Source organism: Falco punctatus, assembly GCF_963210335.1.
Source record: "Falco punctatus genome assembly, chromosome: 7".
In the NCBI taxonomy this organism is placed as follows: domain Eukaryota; kingdom Metazoa; phylum Chordata; class Aves; order Falconiformes; family Falconidae; genus Falco; species Falco punctatus.
Genome location: NC_137587.1, coordinates 41,805,970 through 41,829,869, shown reverse-complemented (window position 1 = coordinate 41,829,869; position 23,900 = coordinate 41,805,970). Strand labels below are relative to the sequence as shown.

General features: G+C 45.4%; 1 protein-coding gene and 1 long non-coding RNA gene across 4 annotated transcripts in view; one reads left to right on the top strand and one right to left on the bottom strand.

The window, feature by feature from the left end:
- The window catches only part of PRKCH (protein kinase C eta), a 125,740-nt gene extending 108,540 nt beyond the window's left edge, over nt 1-17,200 (bottom strand). The window contains exon 1 of the mRNA XM_080394894.1: nt 9,898-17,200. Coding sequence (XP_080251020.1) covers nt 9,898-10,257 — 360 coding nt within the window. The 5' untranslated portion in view covers nt 10,258-17,200. The remainder of the gene's footprint in view (nt 1-9,897) is intronic.
- Nucleotides 9,926-22,723, top strand: LOC308066934. Of its 3 annotated transcripts, none has more exons than XR_013929371.1 (3): nt 9,926-10,060; nt 17,259-17,408; nt 17,684-22,723. It is a non-coding gene; the product is annotated as an uncharacterized lncRNA (long non-coding RNA). The 3 variants fall into 3 exon arrangements; XR_013929372.1 differs by having other exon boundaries at nt 17,259-17,811; nt 18,213-22,723; XR_013929373.1 differs by having other exon boundaries at nt 17,259-22,723.
- The last annotated feature ends 1,177 nt before the right edge of the window (nt 22,724-23,900 follow it).

Genomic DNA, 23,900 nt, shown 5'->3' with positions numbered 1-23,900 from the left:
AACCCAGCCATCATCATAAACCTTTGTTGCATGCAAGGAGGAGGAAAGAAACACGTCCAGCTCTTCTCCCAGCTAGACTGGTGGTGCAAAGCTGGCAGTGTAATTCCATTGATGCTATTGGGAATCTATCAACATAAACCTTGCAAGCAAAAGCCGAGGCAGGCACCAGGCTCTTATTCTGCTGAAATCTCCCAGAAGACAAAGGCACACTTTTTAGAGAGTGACATTTTACAACAAGTAAGAAAGGAGGAAGACAGCTTTCACATCAATGTTATTAAAAACAGGTGCCAGAAAGAAGTGAGGTGTGGAGAGCACCTCCTCATGGAGTGTACCAGAGTTTACATGTGAGGGAAGGATAAGAATTGGGCCTCACTGCATGAAAGGCTTCTGCCTCTCTTCTTCAGATTTAAATCATTTAAATTTTAATTAAAATAGGAGATGGGAGAAAACATTCAGTAAATAAATCCCCAGATTCCACCGCTAAGAATAACATACTTTTCCTCTGCTTTTCAGTCCTGGGGAAAAAACCCAACAAGCTATATGGCCTAGTTTACCAAGGAAAAGAAATGCAGGACAAAGCAGGAATTCAGACAGGGTAATCCAGTCTTTCATTAGCTGTTCTTGATCTAGAAGACCTTCATTATGCTGAAGGAACTTAGCCCAGAACTGAATACATTCAGTACAGGATGAGCACACTGACCAGTCTAGGTGAAGAGAATTCCTCTAGAAACTAACTCACACGTACACAAGCCAACTCCAATGACATCGGAGACAGCATTTATTTGCAACTATTTTGTCAGATAAAAGCACTTTGGAGTACAGACATGCTGATTTTTACTGTCACAGTAAAACTGTCACCCTCTTTCCTGTCCAGACCGTACAGCCAGCCAGCTCCAGTGAACTGACACAACCCTAAACGATCTTTCTGACGGTGCCCATCTGACTCATACTTACAGCACTCAGCACAGTTATGACTGGTCCCTGCTTGAACCTGCTACAGCATCTATAAAGCTGCGAATGACGGCAAATATTTTCTAACCAAAACCAATAAAAGGATTGCCAAACTAAGACCCCATTGCTACTGTAGGAGGTTTAAGATACTAAAGTGAAGATGTACATGAAGACTTTAATTTACAAGTGACATCCTCCTTACGTGACAGAGTAAAATTAAATTTACTCAAGAAAGAAGCCCCACAAAAATACAGTACTGTGCTGCTAATGGAGACTAATGACAAAGACCTAAGGGGGAATTAAAAAAAAAAAAAGAAACAAACAGAGGCAACACAGAAATCACAAAGCAGGCCAGAGAGAGGGCTAGAAACAGAAGTGCTGTAGGAAGGTATGAACTGCTTTTTCAAACCAAATCAGACCAGCTGACAAGTCAAAATCCCACCTCTGAGGATGGCTGATTTACTAAACATATGAGACAAAGGCAGGAAAAACAGCTCAGCGTTCAGACATGGAACTACCATCTCAAACCTCTCCTCACCCCCTAGATGCACATTATCAGACTATCGTCAGTATCATTCTTGCTATTAGGTGTAATGTCCTGAGACAGTATGAATACACAGCTCATTTCTCACATCTCCTCCCTCCCTCGCCTCCATATGAAAGGTTACAAGGCTCTGCTGATCTGTCAAGTGATTTCACACTGTAAATGATTTAATCAATTTTTTTTTAAACACCCAGCAGACATGTAATACTCATACACCAAATCACACATTTAGAAATATGTCTTGCTTGGACATATTTTCCTCCTCTCCTCCTTTTGACAAAAGTATCTGTATTGCAATAAAAAGTAAAAAAAAAAAAAAAAAAGTTAAAAAAATTCCACTAAGGCCTACACAGCATTGTCTGTCATGTTAAAAAAAAAAAAAAAAAAAAAAAAAAAAAACAGAACATGTATTCTATCTCCCATCTCACAAACTGGAGTCAGTTACCAAAGCTGCCCAACTTTTGTTTCTGCACCAGTACTTCATCTCTTACCTGCTCAAGAGATACAAATCATTCATGAAACTCAACACTTACAAAACCTGGCAGGTGAACACCAAGAAAAAGTCTTTATGTAATGTCATCTACACGTTCAGACTCCCCTCCCTCCTCCCAACATTTCTTTGTATTGCAAAGCTCATGGGTAACCGCAGCCATAGCAGCATGCTCTTACTCCAGCACAAGCTGCATGCTGACCTGAAGGGCAGCTCCACACCATATAATGGAGCACAGGAATTCCCATCCAGTGACTAGGAGGGCCAGTGGACAAGCTCAAGTCTTATCCCAGACCTAAGTCCCACACACTCTGCGTCTGTGCAGCCCAGAGCTACCATCCTTCCCAGGCTGGGCTTCATTGGTTTGCGAGGTGGTACTCAGAGGAGACAGCCCTGGATGTGACATCCATCTGTCACACAGGTAAGACACAGGCATCCCTCCATCAGGACTCAAGGGCTGCATCCCTCCATCAGGACACGGATCACCGGTGGGCTAGAGGAGGACAAGGCTTTCGGAGATGCAGGAGGTTTCACAAGGCAGACAGTGGCCAAAACCAAGCTGGTGGCTACCAGAACAACACTTTTGCCTGCAACTTGCTCCCTGCCCCACATGTGAAGAGCCCCAGGAAAGAGTAAAGCAGGGAGCGGGCTGTCAGCCAGTAAAACCACTCTGGCAGGCCTCTGGGATAGATCTGGTCATCAATTAGATGCCTCTGGTCTGGCGTAACAGGCACAAAGGGCACACAAAGCCTTGCAGGGGCCAGTGAAAAAGCAATTTTTTCCAATTACCTTGGGCCCAGCACAGACACTGAGATTTTAGTGCTGAATATTAGTAGTGCCAGAATTGCTGAGGAGCGCTTACTCTTGCACAGCATGACGCTAACACAACACAACAAAACCAGGCTCTTACATCTGTTCGTAGTGCTGGCTTTCAAAATAAAGCAGGATGGTTTCCTCAGCAATTGCCTTCCCCGAGCGATGAGAACGTCTCATGATACTGAAGAATAGAAAAAAATGTCTTTGCCATTACAGAAATTTCAGTCATTTGTCTGGCTTGCCCTAAGTGGCTTAGCAACATTAATTGGATGCTTCAGGATACACTTTGTTTTAGACATACATTTGCTATCTTTGATATAATTATTAAGCAAGCCTTTCCCTCACAGCCAGCCAGTGCTTCTTGTACCAGCACAAGGGCATGGCTCCGGAGAAGAACTACTGCCTCCACCAGGACACGACACCAGGTTAGTTATCCAGGACTCCAGCCTGGCTCACTGCATGGCCCCACAAATAATGCAGGGGCGGAATAAGCAATCAGAACAAAGATTGCTGACTCCAGAAGAAATTAAGTCTGCAGCGTGGTTTGCCATGTATTAACTGTGTGCCTAAATAGACTGAGATTTGGGAGGCAAGAAGGCGTGATGCCCTATCCAGAATCCTTTCCAAAAGCTGCCAGCAATTCATTTGACTTGATAACTCTTCTGCTCATCTTTTTCTCCATGGTTACACAAAAGGTCCCAAATTTCTTGATCATATTAGCAAAGCACAATAGCTACAATCGAGCCTAAAACATCAAGGAGTTTTAATAGTTTGCAAAGAAAGGGTGGGAATCTTACTCACCTCAGTAAGGGATATGCTTTCATATTGAATTACACTGTAAATCAACAGACTTTCTAATGGCATTTCAATAGCTTAAATGGCCCCCCGACAATCTTTTCTGCAGGGTTTATTGCCTGTAAGCTCAAAATGGCCAGAAACCAAACCATTGCTCAAAAATACTCCAAACGGAAAGCCTCAGACAGCCTAGATGAAATGCATTTTTACAGAAAGACTTGTGGTAAAAGCTAGATATAAAAGGTGAACAGAGTAAGGCGAGGCAGGCGGGGTGCAGAGAGCAGGGCTGGGGACAGAGCTTCCTGGGGTGCTGGGCTCACTTGTGCTAAGGTCACTCTGCTGGTCCCTACTCCCCCCTCCTCCGCACAGCCTCTCTGAAAAGAGCAACCCCAGGGCTGTGGGCACAGGTCTGCAAACACCCTCAGGATCTTCTTCTGCCATGACTAACGCTGCTGAAGGAAACACGGGCATCAGCCCTTGGCCTGCCTGCTCTCCCTCTAACCAGGGCTTGCGGGTAATTCAGCAGCCACACCACCAGCTGTGCAACAGGCAGCAGCAGCAAACTAACCTTGCATCAAAGTCAACCCCACACCCCAGCAACCATGTTAGCAAGGGCTTCAACAAACAACTCCAGAACACCTTGTGTGATTATGTGAGCTGAGGCCTCTCCCAGCCACCTGCTCCACCCCCACACCAGGGAGCTGCCACCAAGTTGGAGAGCCGAAGTGCCGGCACGTGGGCTGGCAGGCAAAGGCAGCACCCGCTGACAAGCCAAACGTATAGGGAGCAGACCGGCCTCTGCCGGGAAAGCTACATGCCACAGGGCCAGACGGCCTGGGTACCCGTCAGTGGGGCGTGCGTTGAGCTTTCAGCTTGGCAGCTGCTTACAGCCAGGGAAGGCAATGTGGTGATACTTGCACTGCCTATCCCAGCCAAACTGCACCGGGTGGAAAAGCGTGCTCCTCTCCAGCACACCTCAAGCGTTCCCAGAGCCCTTCCCAACTCCAACAGCATCAAAGTAATAGTTCTCAAGACATAGCTGTGGAAAAATAGACTAAGGAACACACTAGAAAGCTGGTACCACAGCAGGGCCAGGCATCCAGCTGCACGAAGGACAGCCAAATTCAGATCCTGCTGTACCCAGTTCGAAGCCAGGGCATGAACTCCAGTCCCACAGACCCCAGCTGGCATCCCAGTGCCTTTGATCACTGGAAACTGGCTCTTCTCATGCTTTGACCAAACCTTTCCAGCTTAACACGCTCAAGCAAAATGCCTGTGTTCTCTCTAAGGATGCTCACAGTTGCCAGAAAGGTGTTTATTGGGGAGGAGCTCATGGACAAGCATGAAGCAGGACTTCTAACTAGTTCAACTTCTGATGCTGTAACAGGGCTGTAGGTGTGCAGCTCTTTTTGACAGTCAGCTCCAGCCGTTGTCAGCTGCCTTGATCAGTAAAACTGTTGTTAGCATCACATGCCCTGGGATTATTTAACACCTGACAAATAGCAGGAATTTTTCCTTTATCTATTTATTACAGCCTGGTTTAGGCTGCAGGGCACTCTGAGGTAGCCTTGGTGCATGGGACTCTGCTGGCCTTTTGAAGGGTTTGTTGTAGGGCCAAAGGACAGCTGTATGCTAAAAGCAAAGAAACAGAAGACAAAATTCTGGCGGCTCTCAAAAACCATCTTACCTTGTGCAGTTTCTCTCCACTAGTCCCATTCAACATAACTGCATATCAGTAATAATAATTACAGAAATATCTTAAAATGTTTAGAAAAAAACTAGGAAGAAATAGGAAAGGAACTTAGTTTATGCAAGCAGGGTTTGCAATTACTGTGCAGCATGACTTTCACACAGATCAGAGATCTGCACTATGTAAATGTCATCACATGCATGGAAACAGAAATTATATTCCTATTTCCTCAGAAAACAAATTCCTACTGCTTTTTATCTCAGCCTGCTGCTGATCTATGGAAGGAAAGACCATTTACCCCCACTCTGCAAGCTGCAGTCCACCACTACAGGTAGGCACAGGCTGATGCAGACACAAGATATCTGTCACAAAATCCTCTGTCAACAGCTATGAAGTATTTCTGGCTTCCTGAAATGAGTTTTGCCCACCTGGAGCACACTCTGCAGTGAAGTGGGAGTCAAAATAAGAAGCAACTGTATCATATTTGACCTGTAGTACCCTGGCTCTCTACTAAGGTAATGATGCTCTGGGGAAGAAGTTGCATTCTCCTTTAACGCGTCAACTTAATGTTCAATAAATACAATTGCATATAAACATGGGTAAAACACAATTCTTTTTGCCTTAAGAAAGAAAAAGTCATAGGAAAGGATACAGGCAAAGGAGCTCAAGGTAAAGAATGCATGAGAATTATTTGACTTAATCTCTTCCTGCACATATAAGCAAATGGTAACAAACTCATCAGGAAGTTGCGATTGGCTCATTAATCTTATAGTCCATCTGTTACCTAGTTTCCTTTGGTATACTCTGATAATCTGCGACTTCAAGATCAAGGTTTAATTTTAACTCCTTGTTAAATCTTAGAAATTATGACATCTCTACCCAGGGACTAACTATCTTTACAACTGTAATTAAGTAATTCCCTATGAACAAAGCAATTCAGTACCTGTGAACAGTGTTTCCCAGGCTTAAGAATTACTTCAGCTGCTACATAAAACTCATAGGAATAATCCTATGTATTGTAAACGTCTCCCCTTTCAGTTACAACTCAGTATTCCAAATCATTTATGTTGTTTCACTGACATATGACTGCTTCCAATACTGCACTCAGATAGTTAAAGAGATACTACCTTTTAAAGATGCATATGCCAAGTCAAAAGATCTTAGCACATGCTAGTGCAAAATTAAATATTTTAAAAGACAAGTTTCCACCCTGATGTAAATCAAAACATAACAGCTTTCAGATAGCAGCCAGTTTAATTCTCTACTGCATTGCACCTGGCAGGGTCACACACATCTGTGTAAAATGCTGCTATTCAGGTTTGCACAATTTCACACCCACACAGGAAAATGCCTACCAGAAAGAACATGGTACCAGAGAAATCGTTCATGGTTTTAACTACATTAAAGCATGCTGAAGGCAAGATGGCATTTAATTGACAATATTAATAAAAACTGCTGCAACTTGACAAATATAAGAAATGGGAAACAGAGAGAACGATCTTGAAGTTAACAAGCTCTTACAGATTTTATCTGTGTGACATTAGTCAAATGTGTTTAACAACTAATACACAAATTAAAAAATATCCAGATCATGCTAATGTGTTTACAAGAAAGACTTCAGAAAACAATCAAAATCATTAGAAGAAAGAGAGTCAGTTTTGAAGAGTCTCTGGAACATGGATTTTAATGCAAATGGTGAACAGAGAACTCTGTCCCAGTACTCAGCTGAATGACTCAGGTGTACAAGCATTACTGATGAGACAGTTCATGTCCATACACTTACTCATCTGCATAAGTGTTTGGGGTCATAATTGCAGTGATGTACCTGCAAGGCATCTGGGAAGCCCCAGTGCTTACACACCAGCTGCTCCTACTTGCCTCTTGCTGACATTTCCTACAGTTCTCACAAAAGGTGGTGACCAATGTTGCAACTAATCACTTTTTTTTTTTTTTCAGCAGGAGAAAATCCACATTTATAAACAGAACAGCATGAGCCTGAGAGCTCATGACAAAAGTTTCAGAGGAGCAAGTGAGATGAGGGACTGTCCCAGGTCATCCCCAGCAGCTCAGCTCTCCAGAGGAGAGAGCTCAGGGAGCAGAGGCAGCCACCTGCCCTGCCCTGTTTGGCTGTTACGAATCCAAGGAACATTTGGAGTTTAGCAATATATTGTTGTCCTTGTCTCTGAAAAGCAAACGTAAAAATTCTATTTCAAATCAAAATGAAAAATGGTGCACAGCCAAGTGTAAGCCAGGCTAAGCTTTGAAGATTTGCCGTTTTTTCCCTCAACCCATTCACTCCTTCCTTGCCTGATGTGCTTCTGCTTTGGGGATGAAAAAAAGACAGTACGAATGATTTCAGAGTGGAGGTATTGCAATTCATCTACAGATCTCTTGTGGTGTCATGTATCGTGCCAGCAGCTCATGGACTTTGAGTTAGTACAAAGCAGCATTTCCTATCTTTCTGATTACGCAAACCCCAGCGGCAACCTTGCTGGATTTATCAAAACATATTACATTATCAGGGCAAGATGCTGTTTCTTGTCATCATGTGATCCTGGCTGCACGCTATGTGAGATGCTAATGAAGCAAGTCAAAAGGGAGGGGAGAGGAAAAAGGGAACAGATGAAAGCTTGCTCACTCCCCACTACATCCACCCTACTTGCAATTTTTAGACATTAACTGAAGAGGAGAGCAGCAGCTTTTGGTCCCTGTCTACATGCCCAGATATAGCATCTTCTTACATCAGTCTAGTTAAAAAACTCACCTATTTCCCACCCCATTGCATCCCTCAACTCACAGGTACAAGAGTTTATAAAACACGTGCCTATCCAGCGGAGATAAGAAACTTTCTCCTCACCAAAGACCAAACAAGCATTTCAGGCCACAGACTGCAATCTGTCCTAAAAATCAGCACTGCAGGATGGATGAAATTAAATGAACAGTAGGCCCTGGATATGCATGCATTCACACCGAAGGCTATATTACTGTAGATATTTTAGTCACGTAAATAAGGCCACCACCTTTGCAACAGAGAAGTCCCACCCCACGTGTAGCCAGATGGACGCATTGCAACCAGGACTCCAGACTCCCGAGAGGACAGGGACTTCTCTCAACAGCAAAGAGGGACCACCACCAGCAAATTCAAACATGAAGAAAACCCTCAAAACCACAGCTCTGTATCCTGAGCCCATGCCTTTGCCCTGGCCCACAGGGGTCCGTTCTGTATTTAAAACTGTTTTAGCACAAGTCCCAGGAGAAGTTTCTCTCCAGTGGCACAACTAGCCTGGGAAGCTGGGTATGCACCCATATGAGCAAACCCTGGCGAACTCTGTTCTGGCTGGGGTGTCAGGAGCAATACCTGAGCTATTCATCTGAGGCTAGTTTGGATCCCCCTACTCAACACAAAATCACACCAGTGACTGAGAGACACCAACTTTAGCACATGAACCTCAAGCCTATCCATAAGGTACCCACGTACACCATAAGAAAAAAAGAAATACTACCAATATACACCTATTTATCAATCCCGCTACTGGTATTTCCCTGTAATCACTCCAGAGGTGTAGCACCTCACCTCAGTCACAGACACCGGCTGAGAACAGAGAGCACTGGCACTCTCCCCAGCGATATGATCGAGATGCCTATCTCTTCTCTACAGTGTCAGCTCTCTTTCCTCCACGTCTGATTTTATTGTGGTGGTTACCTGAACACACGTGCTGAACTTCCTGGCCTCAAAAAGTTAATACCTATCTTAACCTCGGAAATTCTCAGCTCTTCTGCACCACCTTCTCTACCCAGAATAAATGCCCTTCTTTTCTTTCCCCTTTTTTTTTTTTTTCTTCCTTTTTCTTTTTTAACCTAACACTTAGCGGCAAACTGCTGTCTGGATCAATTCAATTACTTCCTCCTCCTTTACACTGCTGGAAGCAAAGGCACAACTTCAGAGCCTGTACTATTCCTTTCATTTACCATTAGGACTAAGACAGATGTGGTTCTCTGGGCTGGATGCAAGTGACATCTACTTGGCAATAACCTAGAATTAGCTGTAAGTTAAACTGTGTTCAAGCAGTGCAGCGCAGCACATAATAGACACAAGACTAGTCCTGCTGTTCTGTCAAGAAATCAAAGAAATTCACATGCTCACATCAAACAATTGTGCAGGCATGTGTAGATCTGAGCAGAAACACATCCAACCCCAGCTATCCAAGTTTCTAAGTATGTCTCCGTGGGTTAAGCAAAAGAAGGAACGTACATGACCATGTGAGTCTGCAGGTGTACTTTGCCAGTTATGTATTACAAGCCGTACCTCTGCTAGTCTACAGAGAGACTTCACAGCCCTCAGCTACAAGGTCTTGCCTCTCAAGCTACAACAGCTGAGACTTTTTGTCCTTAGGGTCCCAAAACGCATCAGCTAGAATAGCAGTCTAAGCAAATCTAAAGCAGGGGGCCACAACCTGATGCATGAAGGCACACACCTGTGTAAACGCAGCCACACATGCTGGGTGCGTGTATCTGCAGCACAGGCATGCAAGGACAAGCCCCAGCGCTGCCAGCACCCTTAGAGCGCCTTCATTCATTCAGAGGAGCGCGGCTCCAGCTTCTCCTACTCACCCAGCCTTCGAAGGTGTCGCTGGGGCCAGCAGAGCGCAAGAGGTCCTGGAAGTGCAAGATGCAGTTGGCCACAAAGTCATCGTAGCCGATAGGGGTGTCGTGGAAGACGGAGAGCTCGATCTGATGGCCGTCGGTAACCGTGGCGGAGAACTCCTCGTTGTAGGTGGGTTTGTTGGTCTTCTGCTTGATGCTGGTTTGCCCCACGCGCACCTGGTCCACGCTGACGGTAACATAGGGGTCCAGGAGCTGGTAGCCCTTGCGGAAGAGCGAGTGCCGGAGGGACCAGCGGGTGGGCTGCAGGCCCACCGCCTCCCCAATCCGCACCTTCAGGTACCCGTTGAACTTCATGGCTCCGGACATGGCGGCCCGCCCAGGGCGCCCGGGAGCCCGGAGGAGAGCCAGACCCCTGTCCCGCGGAGCCGGGCCGGCAGCCAGCCCCGCCGCGCCTCCTCAGGGGGCCGGACGGCGGCGGCGCGCCCGCCCCCGGGCCATGCCGGGGCCCCGGAACCGCCGCCCCCCGCGCACCGCCCACCTCCCGCGGCAGCGGGCAGCCGCTCCGCCGCCCACCCCGCGCCGCCGCAGCGTCCGGCCTGGGCCTCTCCTGCCGAGGGGGAGCGGGCGGCACGGCTCGGCTCGGCTCGGCACGGCACGGCGGGAGACACCTGGGGCGTAGGACGGCGCCGGGCGGGGAGGAGCCGCGAACCTGCGCCGCGAGGGCGGGCCCGGGGTGAGGAGCGGGCGGGGCGGCGCGGGCGGCACCCCCCGCCGTTAGCACAGGTGCGGCCGGCAGCAGCCCGGAGCCGCGCCGAGAGGCTGCCGAGCCCCACGCCGGCCGCCGTTCCCCGCGGGCAGCGCGGCGCGGCCGGGCCCGTCCCCGCTCCACCTGGGCGGCCCCCGGGCCCCCGCACGGCCCCGGGCAGGGCGGAGGCCGCCCCCGGCCCTACCCACGGCGCGGGCAGCGGGGCCGCACGGCGCGGCCTCACCCCGGTCGCTCCGTCCCTTGCTTTCTGCAGCAGGACGTGTACGGGGAATATAAAGACACGTTGATTTTGCTACTGAAAAGTTTGTTCCGACAACTCTGCCGTTTGGGATTAATTGCGTATGATTAACGTCCCTGGCACTCGGCGTGCAGGGTTTGTTTTCGGGTGGATTTCTTTTGGTTTCTCATTGCACTTAATGAAGTCAGAATTTAAATCCCTTTAATTACTTTCCAAAGTTGACAGCAAAATGGTGTGGCCTGGGTAGGGGAACAATGAAATCCTGCTCTTCTGGTGACACTGTTCGGCCGACGGTGTCTGAATTAGGTTGCGGCCTCCTCAGTGGAAGAAGATACGTGGTCACTCACACGTCCCCACCACAGCTGCATGGTACCAAGGCTGGCTGAGAACATGCAGCCTGTTTTTTCTGCACGTTTCTTTCATTTTTTTCTTTTCTTTTACTTTTCTAGACTATTCCTCTCCCCTCAGTGCTTCATCTTTCATGTTTTACCCATTCCCTAGCAGACCGCCTCTGGTTTCCCACCCCCTTGCATCCTTGCTCTCCTCCCCACACCCTTTTCTCCTTCTAGATGCTCCACATTTTGCAGGAGCATCAAGCCAAGGCTCCTTCCAGCCTCAGACAGAGCAGGTCCTCGAAAGCAGGTGGAACAGGTTCAGTAATGTGATCATTCCTGACATGGAAGCAACAGTTCTGCCAGAAAAACTCATAGACCCTTAAATCAGACTTTTGACAGGTCTCCTTGCAAGGCTTTTAAGTTCCTTGGATGTCACTATTAGCTAGAGTAAGTAAGTGTTCAAGATTTTTTTTGAGCTTGGTTAGGACAGTTCATCCTGGGGGGGGAATGCAGGCTTCATCTTAGAAATTGCCAAACTGCACAAAATCCAGCCACCACAGGGTCTGGGATCTTGTCTCCAGGATTGACCAGCTCCAGGTCTTTTAACAGAAGGCACAGCCAAGCAAACACAGAGCAGTCTGTTCCCATACAAGACTTAAAGATTTTGGAAATTTTTTGTTGGGTTGATGTTCCTTCTGAAATGCATTTATAGCATTAGCTATGATCACTCTGGGTAGTATCTTTTCCCTACATATATCCTGGTTTTAATCTTCACACCTTCTCAAATTCCTCCATCCCACAGCAGTGAGCTTGTCAGAAATAAATGCTTCTTTTTATCGGCTGTATGTCTATCACTTCAATTTTTTGATTTACCACTGTTCTTCTTTCATGACACCGTAAAATAAAAAAGCCCCTCATTTACCTTGTCAGGCACATCATTATTTGTCATTTTGCACTTTCATCACCTCTGTCCTTCCTAGTCATGAGCTGCTGCTTGAAGTCCATATAAGCCAGGACAAAATCCATACTGACCATCGTGGGCAACCCACAGTTCTCAGGAGGCTTTACCTGGACTCTCTGTAATGGCTGCAGACAAGGCTTAAAGACAGCCTGAACTTCAAAGCACCCAGAATGAATGTCTGTAGGACGAGGCTGAAGGCCTTAAGAAAGCTGGACCGCTCGCTCTCTAAGCCCCAGATCAAACATAGTTTTACTTTGCTTAGAGGTCTTCAAAGAGCTCAGCACAATAGCAGTGAAGAATGTTGATTTTAATAGAACAAATTTTGGCTTAGTGCAGCATGTCTGGCTTGCCTCTTAAGTTTCTTGTGCTGGATCTATTTGCCTTATGGAAATTAAAATCTCTGTAGGCTCCCCCAGCAGTACAGATAAACCCTTTTTAGAAGTCTGAGCATCGAATTAGATTCACAAGAGCTCTTGAAGGCTGGAGACTAAAGTTAATGGATAAACATGAATTACAGTTGCAAACTGCTATAGTACTGTCAAAATTTTTCTCATTACCTTTTCCTCAGTTTTCTGAGGAAGCAGAGTTGAAAACCTTCCCAAGCAACTTGTTAGAAGAAATGACTGACTCACATGTTTACTGGCACAAACAGGGAGAGACCAAAATCTCCTAGTTATAGGGTCAGATGGCACCTTTCCTCTGCTTAATCACACAAGGTGAAGTACTTTGCTGCACTGGAGTTCAACATGTAATAGCAATAGGAAAGTGGACTTAAAGAACTTTTTCTATGCAGTGGTTCATCGGAGTCTCATGTAATAACTTGATTCCTGTACCTGGGCCTTTGAAAAAAACCAGAAAGTATTGTAAAGTTTACAAAAAAACCAGGTGTGCTATATTTATTAAATATTTCTGATAAGCCGCAGTACTCATTGCTAGCTACTTTTCCACTGGAGGAAAAAATCAATTCTGTGGAGTCCTATGATGTGTATCTAATTAATTTTTTTTATCCACTTGAACCAGTCTGGAACAGATCATCTCAGGCAGCATCTGAACACACCCCTATTCCAAACTCTCAGCCAAAGCGCAAATGTCCTGTTCTCAAAGAGAACTGAGTAGTGACACGAAGTTAGAACATACCCTGCCTACTGTCCAGACATCCAAGCAGCAGAAAAACATCCCTAGTTCAGTATTTTCTTCCAAGAATCAAAACACCCCTGAACACAATGACCTTGCAAGGCTGAATGCAGCAGCACCATCTGGTGATGGCTGCACTGAACCTCCTTGCACAGCTCTGGGTGCCAGGCAGGTCTGCAGGAGCTTAGCTTGTCTTCTCTGCCCCAGCAGGAGCTCGGAGACCAGGCTCCAGACATGGCAAGTTGATTCATTTTGTGCCCTCAAGTGTTCAGAGAGGCTGAGCTCTTCCTAGAGCTTCCTGCCAAGCTGCATGGTTTCCCGAGCAGTTGGCCAATGACACATAGCTGTTCAAGAAACCAAGAAGAACGAACAGATCTCCTGATGTTATGCCTGAGCAGCAGCATGGTGGATGGCATGCAGTGGCAACAAACAGCAACAAATATAAAAAAACCACAATCTGAATTATAGGTAAATTACAGGACAAACAAACAGGTAATAGGCAATCTTACTAACCTACCACTCTAGGAGAGGGTTTTAGCATAGTGGTGGAGAACCCCCTGGAAAAAACAGCTTAGTGCTCACCGACTATCAAAAAGACAAATAGACTATTAGTAATTATTAGAAACAGAACTGAGAGCACAGCCAAAACTGTCACTCAGGCGCTGCATAAATGATACACCCATATCATTTATATCAGTGTGCAAGACTGCTTCTTCCTCCATCTCAAAAAAATGCAGAGTAAAACTAGAAAAGTCACAGAAAAAGATGCCAAAGGTGATCATAGGCATGAAACGTGGTTTTCAAGGGAGAGAGACTTCCTAGCTTAAGATTTCTGGGTCTGGGAAAGAATGACTGAAGAGGAAAAAGTGAGTGAGATCTGTACAATCATAAACCATGAGCTGGATGAATGTGAAAGGATTTTTCATTTTTTCCCAGACAAGACCTGATGGGCTCTCACTGAAATTTTGAGGTAGCAGGTTTAAAATATACAGAAACAAACACCTTTTCACAGAACACATGTTTATAATACAGAATTCATTGCCAAAAATGGAAGTCAGGAATACAAATAGCCTCATAAAGGGCTAGATATTTATGGAGGATAGACTTACTAGTGGCTACTGACCATGAGGTAAACCCTGGCCCAGGAACTTCCTAAACCACAAATTGCGAGCTGAGAGGAGTCAACAGAGGAAGGACAAATCTGCGTTTCTTATTTCTCATCCTTTTCTGCTTAAGCATCTTATTTCTTACTCTGAAGCCTCATTTACTACCCATTGGAACAGCATGGCTGAGCTATGATGAATCTAGGAGGGACCCAGTGTATCTATTATGTTCCTCTGGATTTTAATTTCCATATCTAAGTAAGAAAACTCAGGAGTGACACCTCTTTAGACTGGCTCAGGTGCCATTCCCTGCAGGTGGGTGAATGGCCAAAGACAGGAACAACTCTCCAAGTCTACTCTTGCATTCTTCCTTCACATCACAGTAACCTTAAAGAATAAGTTTATGGAGGTTCTCTTATGTTTTGGGGAGTCTATCTGGAAAACTTGCAATTCAGCTCCACAAACGAAGTCAAAAAGGTTGGCTAAGCCCTGTTGTAAGTTTATGATTTAAGCCTGGCCTCATCTCACACTACAGCTATACACAAATTAGAGCCCATTCACACACCATGTAGAAACCTCCACTTCTTTTTTCCTACCAAAGTGTGCATTATTCCTTTCACCAGTAACCTATAATTCTGTAATAATTTAGTATCGTCCCCATTTGGCAAGTTAAGGGCAAATGCTTAAACTGCTCCACTTTAAATTTCTACCAAACACTGGTTACATTCAGAACTGAGTCTGTAAAGTGATGGAAAAACTTTGGCTTTCACAACTACCATTGCAAAAATGCTACTGACATTTCTTGTAAATGGAACTGCAGTTAAATACACTTTAAAAATACAAAAATTAACAGAGCTGTAGAGGCTAGTGAAGCAGGAACTAACTCTATTTGGTTCCTCTATTAATTTTAGTCTATTTATACAACTTCCCTTTTATAGTTCTTTCTATAAGAGTGCTTGTTAAACCTCTAAATAATGACAGCTGCTAAAAACTGAATCTCCCATGTGTGGAATCATTTGTGGTCTGGGGGAAAAAAAAAAAAAAAAAGAAAAAAGACCAAATTCCTCTCTAATGATAGTAATTACAGGATCAATCCAAAACTCACTGAAGTCAAAAGCAAAGCTGCCACTGATTTAAGCTATGCAAGAATCAGCCCTGGTTTGTATGTCTGCTGTTGCTCCCAATTTATTCCAGTGCAAATGAGAAAAAGAGATTTAACCTAATATCAGCTTTTCTTAGTTAAATAAGCATGCATACTTATTTTCCACTACTAAATTGAAGCTCACCTGATCCTTATTATTTTTTATTTTTTGGAAAACACCAGGTCATTTTATAAAGTGCTGGTATTATAAACTGCAGAATATAGTTTATAAGAGCACTAACTCCTACAAGCCAACCATTAATACAACTAATGGGCTGTTTGTTGTATTAAACTGCTCTCATTTGTCTGGGTCCATTAACAAATGCAGCGGTCATTAACTGTTAACAGCAACTCAGTTATTAGATTTTATTACTTGTACAGGAAACACTGGAGAACAAACCGATTGTTTTGGTTTACTGGGGTTTATTTCTTTCCCAGCAGTTTTGCCCTATTATTTATAATTTAGCTCCTCACTTATTCCCAAACATGACTGACGCACTCAGAAATGGGTTGAAGCCATCCATGCAGACAGTTAGTCTACGTGCCAGCCCCTCCTGCCAGCCCCACCTAGCCCAGCAAACCTCTCCTTTGAACCAGAGAGCTCTGAGGCACTGGAGTGGCCTCTCCTTTTCTAATTTTTCTGTATCTTTGCGTTGGACAGCAGCTTCCCCCCACACCATGGGATTTAGGTAAAAGATACATTAATGTGCATCTAGAAGGCTATAAAATTTTCTGCTTCATTCATGGTTCTCTCTTCCCAATTCACTGAAATCCAACATTCAAGGTTAAAAAAATTTTTTACTTCCTCTTCCCTGGGACTGATGTATCAAGTAAGGATGATCACTCTCTGTCTTGCACAAACATTTAGTCCAGATAATTGTACACATCTGTTCTGGCCCTGTGGTTTACGAATCAGCTTAAAGCCACAATCTTGCAAATGCTCGTATGTGAGGAACATTACTCAGTATTGTCAAGATGTGAAAGACCTTCCACATTCTGAATGCCGAAGACCCTGATGCACACCTTACCTGCTCTGCTTTCTCCACCCTGATTCAGTTCAAAGCAACAGAAAAACAATACCAGTGTCAAAATGACGTGAAGGAACAGCAATGGCTTGTCATGAAAGTGGCTTTCATCAAGCAGACTGAACAGCTTTCTTCAACCTGCAGTGCCAGGATACACAAATGAGGGAGGAGACACTCAGAAATGCGTTGTTAGTGCTCTTTGGAAACAGGATCTTCCAGACTCCCACCAATCAGTGTTAGACCTGACTGGTGTTGCAAGACAACTCTCGGTACTTAAGACGTGGAGATATGTGAAGTGACTGTGGTTCACCCTCTGTGGGGCCAGGTATATTTAATGAGATTGAAATAACTCCATTTCTGAGCTATTGGTCTTTTTCTAGTGCACTGCAGTTATTAATGGTATTTATAAGTTCTTCTCTCATCCTACAAAGGCACAAGGGTACACCTGGTATAAATGCTCCCACCTGTTCACTAAAGGCTTGGGTCAATCAGAAAGGTAGAGCCACAACCAGCACATTGGCACAACATATCGGTGGCACACGTGGTGCTTAACTCTCTGAAGAAGAAAGACCACACTCCAAATAAAGTGATTCACAATGCATATCTGAATGTGTCGCACTGGAGATGCCCCACTAATCCTCTTCTCATTTGGCTTGTGAAACAGGGTCTTATCATGGTTTGATTACACACTAAGTGGTCAGAGGATGGTCATAGAGTGTAATTTTGGCCAAATTACATCGGTCCAGTGCGATCTGCAAATCCATTCAGATGCAATGGCAGCCAGTGGATCCAACTCAGCATCAAGAGGAAAAGGGTAAGAGATGTTGTTAAGAACAGGCTGCTAGTTTGTACAGCCCGCACAGGTGATTAGAAAGTGCTTTTATTATCCCTGGGGCAGAGGTTAAAGTCTCTGTATTCCCATGCCTGTGTCTCACGTGGTATGTGCCTGGGGATGTGTAGTGTTGTGGTGCTGGGGACTCAAAGATACGAGTCAGCTTATCTGCTCCTGCCTATAAACAAGGCAGTACTGATACGACATCCCTCCTGTCAGCTTCTGATAACAACTTCCTTCCTGCCCTCTTTCCCAAGCTAGCACGTGCTAACATATTGTGCAACAAAACCAGCTGGACAAGAAATTATAAGTATTCAAGGAGCCCAAGGACGTGCACATTATGCCATTAAGCAGAGACTTGCTAGGAATGCCCCCAGATCATCAGGTATGTATGCATTCTCCTTACCTTACCATAACAGGGTAAAATAAAAAGAACATCTCTGCCTCTTTCAGCTCGTGGTACAGCTCAGAATGTAATAAATCCCAGGGTTTTCCATGAACAGCAGGACTGTTCAAACACGGAGGACACCCCTAGTCTTTGCTTTACATACAGAAAGTAGGTGCCAGAGCTGTGGTCTAGAGTCTCGTTGCAAAAAGGCTGAGCACCCCATTCCACACTCTTGCACAGGATACTGTGCCATGGTACCAATCTCCCTCTCCTGTTTCCTCTTCTCTCCCTCAAGCTCCTCTTGCAGAAATGGGTCTTTCTAATAAAGTCACCGTGCACTTTGTGCAGCATGTTATTCCTTCTTTTTCCTCCCACAAGATCATTTTTCTTTCACCAAGGATCTGGGTGTCAGCTCAGCAAACTAAGAGATCCTGCCACAGCAACTGAAAAGCACATTATAATTACGGTGCAGTTAACATGCCTGAGGGACAGGATGCCATCCAGCGGGACCTGGACAAGCTCAAGAAGTGGGCCCACCTGAATTTCATGAGGTTCAACAAGGTCAAGTGCAAGGTTCTGCACGTGGGTTGGGACAAACCCTGCTATCAATACAGGCTGGGGGGGTGAAGGGATTGAGAGCAGCCCTATGGGGAAGTACTTGGGGGTGCTGGTGGGTGAAAAGGTGGACATGAGCTGGCAATGTGCGCTCACAGCCCAGAAAGCCAGCCGTGTCCTGGGCTGCATCAAAAGAAGCATGGCCAGCAGGTAGAGGGAGATGATTCTCCTTCTCAACTCTGTGCTGATGAGACCCCAGCTGGAATACTGCATCCAGCTCCAGAGTCCTCAGCACAGGAAAGACACGGAGCTGTTGGAGCGGGTCCAGAAGAGGGCAGTGACAATGATCAGAGGGCTGGAACACCTCTGCATGAGGACGGGCTGAGAGAGTCCAGGGAGACCTTATTGCAGCCTTTCAGTACTTAAAAGAGGTTTATAAGATGGGGACAGACTTTTTAGCAGGGCCTGTTGTGACAGGACAAGGGGTAACGGTTTTAAACTAGAAGAGGGTAGATTTAGACTAGATATAAGAAAGACATATTTTTACAATGAGGGTGGTGAAACACTGGAGCAGGTTGCCTGGAGGGATGGTAGATGCCCCATCCCTGGAAACGTTCAACGTCAGGTTGGACAGGGCTCTGAGCAACCTGATCTAGTAGATGATGTCCCTGCTCATGGCAGGGGGGTTGGACTAGATGACCTTTAAAGGTCCTTTCCAACCCAAACCATTCTGTGATTCAATGATTTGCCAGTGCACCCAGCCACAGCACACTGACAGGCTGGTCGCCCCATTTGTGGGATACCTTTTTTTATACTCTCCATACTACTCTGGTCAGGAGCTGCTGCCTAAGCCAAGTTGACAAGCCCTAGATGCATGTGGTAAGAGCTACACATTCATCTCATTTTAAAAGAAACTGAATTAGAAAATTATGTTAAGATCCAGAAGGGAGAGTGAGGCCAGGGTCCATCACTGCAACAGTATGTAGCTTTATTTCAGATCAAGGGACTTAGCCCCAGTGATCCCAATCAGAGAAGCAAGATTTTAGTGAGGATGAGCACTCAGCTTCCAAACCTGTGGTCCCCTTGTCTCTGCAGCACATACCTGATCTGGCCTAGATGCACATCTGTGAAGAAAAGAAGCCAAGATAACCTGGAGGAAAGAGAGTTTCTGGAAGAGAGGTACCTGCCACAGCCAAATAAAGCTTGCATGCTTCTGGATCAACAGGACAGACTCCCAGCTGAGCCAGACCTTGTGCAGGTGTCAATACAATGTCTCTGGGAGACAAACTCTGCTGGCTGTGTAGAGCTGGGAGCTGCATTGCTGAGGAGATTCAGAGAAGTTTGGCAGGCAGCTCCAAGAGCTGCCATGCTGTGGTCCTGAGGAGACAAAAACCCAGCCCTGTCTGCTTGCATTGAGTGAGGAACAGCCTCTATCAGAAACCAGCATGAGCCATGCCCACCTGCCTGGTCTTCACAGGAGAGCCTGAAACTGAAATAGGTGAAACAGCAAATGATGGAGAGCTTGATAAACAAAACCACTGCAGTGGTTGCCAGAGATCTGTTTAAGAACTAGCACTCCAAATATTCCACATAAATGTTTATCCAGTATGAATATTATTCCTTAAAAAGTAGGATGTTGTTCTTTTCCTGAGTAGTTTAACTTTGCATTTTTTTAATGTCATCAAAAGTCTGAACTATGACCTGTGCTAAAACAATAGTAGATATTGTTTAGCAGTAAGTAGACTAAAGAGGAGAGAAAAAGAAATGTATTAACATTACGGGACTATTATGACTACATGTTGCAGACTCATTATATTAGCTAATAATACCTAACTGAGTTGACTGGCAAAGGATCAGCAATCCCTCAAAGTTCTTTCTTCGGTCAAGACTTAGCCTGATCTTTCAGTTTCCTGCCACGTCTTCCATTAAATTCCTTTTTCTCATTTAAAAATATAGTCCCATCTGCTGAGAACTGCACATTCTCTTCTTCATCACAAGTGCTGAACTCTATTCCACTGAAATGCAGGAGTTCACCAATAATCTCTATTTATCTGTACATTTTCTAGTAACCGGAAGAGCTATCATCTTTAATACCTATAGAGCAAATGGAAGTTGAAAAGCCAGCAGGGAAGGGTTAGAATGAATGGAGTTAAAAGTATGCTGTGGTGAGTATACGATAGAGAATATAATGATGACAAAGAATGCTCAAAGGGAGAAGGGAACAATTACCTGGACTAGGTGACTAGAAGAAAAAGAAGCACATAGTAGATATCAGGCATTACTAATCTTTAAATTCTACATAAGGATTATTGATTTTTATTCTTCAGCTGATTTCAAACAACACTCATCTTGGTTCAGAACCAAAGCCTGAAACATCCTCCAGCACACGATCACAGTGCTGCGGCAGGCTGCACTCTGGGATATGCTGTGCATCAGATGCATCTCTATGTTTCTGCTTTAATCGTTACTGATGGGAAGAAGACATGCTGTGTATGCACTTTTATTGAAAGCTTTAAAATCTCAGTAAATCATAAGAACTCTGTGATACCAAGATGCCGTCCCAAGTACTCATTGAGACAAACTGTTAGATTCCTAATTAGTTAAAATGACACTTCTCTTAGTGCACACCTACAAGTAGAAGTTACCTGCATGTCCCCATCCCCACTCCATGGTGGTTACCACAGTGATACTCTCCCCTTCTTTTGAATCAGTGTAGGCTGAGCCACTAAATACCAGCGCAGACCCAAGTACACTCCTCTCTTACGTATCACACTGAGAAATTCCAAGATGTCTGTAAAGAAACAATGGTCAGGACCTCCCCATCCACTCCATTTCTGCCCGAAACTCTGCACACAGACAGCAAACTGTACATGTATGGATGCTCTTGCTGAGCTGCAACTCACTCTGAATAACAAGCAGGGGAAAAAGGAATATCTCAGGATTGCTCTAAAACTTCAAGGCCCTGCTCCAAAATCTTAGAACTTACAAAACATTTAGAAACCAGAAGGCAGAACTACACTGCACGAGGGAAGGCACCCCCATATCCACCATGCTGCATCAGTCAGAAGTGTAAGGGCAGAGCTAGGAAAAGCAGGTTTTCTTCTCTTACCGAAGACCTCTAGATGGTGCCACCTCTTTTGCTTTCGAACCAAGCAGCAGCTAGTGAGGCTGGCAAGAAAAATACAACGCTGTGTAAGGGAAAGAAGCTTAGGCATTTGCAACCATGTACATAGGAGGATCATTTTGCATGTATGATGTGCTGTTGTTAGATACTCTAAGCTTTTTCATAAACCTCTGAGAAACCAGCTGTGTTGCCAATGCCTTTGTAATGCTTTAAAAAGTTGCCCTTTCCAGAAGAGTAATGTTTGGGAATTAAAAGAGTCAAACTGGACTGCAGACTGCTGAGATCTGAATGTAAACAACATGCCAGATCCCCAGCTGATCCCCAGATCAGCCAGACTTAATTTATCTCAGTGGTGTGGCACTGTTAGACAGAAGCCTGGGAGCTGAGCTCAGTGCTGGGTGAAGTCCCTGTGAAAAGGGAAAGACTGCAAAAACTGGGACACCAAAGAACTCCTTTGCCTCCCGTGATGAGGGGCTTCATCTCTGGAAGGCCCACTCCTTCCACAGGCAGCAGTAGTGATTTCCCCAGCAGGGCCAGCCAGCCTGAAGAGAACTGACTGTGCGAGTGTCACGCTCAGCCTTCGTGATCCTGTAAGGCTGAAGAACAAGCCCTGAGGGTACCACCATGCCAACACTACACACAGAGGGAAATACTAACAATGTGTGTCCCTCTTTGCACTGCACTATTCCCACCAGGGTTGAGAACTGGAAAGCCCAGAATTTTGGAAGGATTAAGGCAACACACATCTCCCTTTAAACATGACCCCTAAACCCACCTGCACCCTGTCAGGGTCCAGACTTAGCATTTCATTTCCCCTGATTTCTCACCAGCCCTAAAAAAGCCCCTGGGAAGGCAGGACACCCCTGGCCTCTGTCAGCAGCCACAGTGTTTCGCGGCCACCAAGTGTTGGTTCCGCTAGAGGGTACCCGTGCCACGCAGGGAGCTCTGCCGAGCGCTGCTCCTAATGAAACCTGAAGGCCAGGCCCAGGGAAGTAAAAATCAAACTTTACAGAAAAGCATGCTGTAATTTTATGATGCATTTTAATTTGATTCTTGTTTAGTTAGGGCAGCCCCCTGGGCAGGCTGGGACTGCACCGTGCAGCGTACGGCTGTGCTTTCAACTAACAGCTCCAGCCTCTTCCAAGGAGGTAAATGTTAAAGCCTCCTGTGCAATCAAAGCTGAAAATGACTCTGGGGAGTAAATGAATGGGGGGGGGGGGGAAACAAAAACCACAAAACAGGAGGCTGGCAGAAGTTCACATTTAAAATACATATTTCACCTTATTAAAGGGATAAGAGCAAAAATATTCAGATCTCTAATAGTGTTTGCATTATAGCAGTGCCTGAGGGGAGTCACATAAGCATAGGACCGCCCTGTGCTGGAACTGGACTAGCACTTAGTAAGAAGCACACAGCTTGTCCCACATAACTTGCAATCAAAACAGACAAGGCATAAGGAAAGAAGGAAAACAGACCCAAGAAGGAAAAAGTGATGGCCTCAGACCACCCTGCAGATGGGGCAGAGCCAGGAGTACGACCTAGGTCACCCCCGAATTCCCCTATCAGGGTCCTCCTCCTTGGCTTACACTATCTCAAATGCTCTGTGTTCACAGCGTGCCCTTGTTTCGCTGTGTTGGGGTTTTTTAATTCCGGCTAGGTTACAAACATGGATGCACAGCTCTTCTGAAAGCCAGGTTCCCTGCAGTCCAGTTTCAGCTAAAATAAAGCAGGTCACCAGGAAAACCTAGCATGAGTAAACATTAGCCTAAACCATGACCTGGCCAAAAGAACCAAATATTTGGAAATGCCACCTATTTTCACATTGGTAGGAATACACCCGGCACATCAAGCTCTGCCTGTTCCAACACCTGGAGATTGGTGGCTGCGTCTGCACCTGCCATATTCTAAGGGAAGCTTAGAAGGACTTAGTGAGCAGTTTGGCTCACATAACTGCCTATGCTAATGGTCAATTTTTAATCCAGATTAGGGATATCATCCCGGAATTCATGCAACTCCATCTCACTTCTGTGGAAGTGACAATGCTTGGCTACAGCGAGCAAACTCCCTGTCTCCATTTTGCTCCATATTGGTGCAAGACCTGGTTTGACTTTCTACTAAACTGGGATCTTTCAACAGCCTCAAACCTACAAAAATGGCAGCTGAAACAAAGCCCTCTGATGGGAAAGGTGCTGGTTTCCACCCAGCTCCCAGAGGGAAAGCTGGCTCAGCCCAGGACAGGATTTTGGTCAGTGTTAGTGATGTATCAGCAGACAAGGCACTCTCGTGGGATGTGGCACACCAAGGTGTAAATCCTAGGTTTGCAAAAGGACTTAAACTTGGGTCTTCAGCGTCTCTAGGGATTGCCTTAACCACAGGTCTGTTTGCTATTTTGGTACCAGCTCTCACA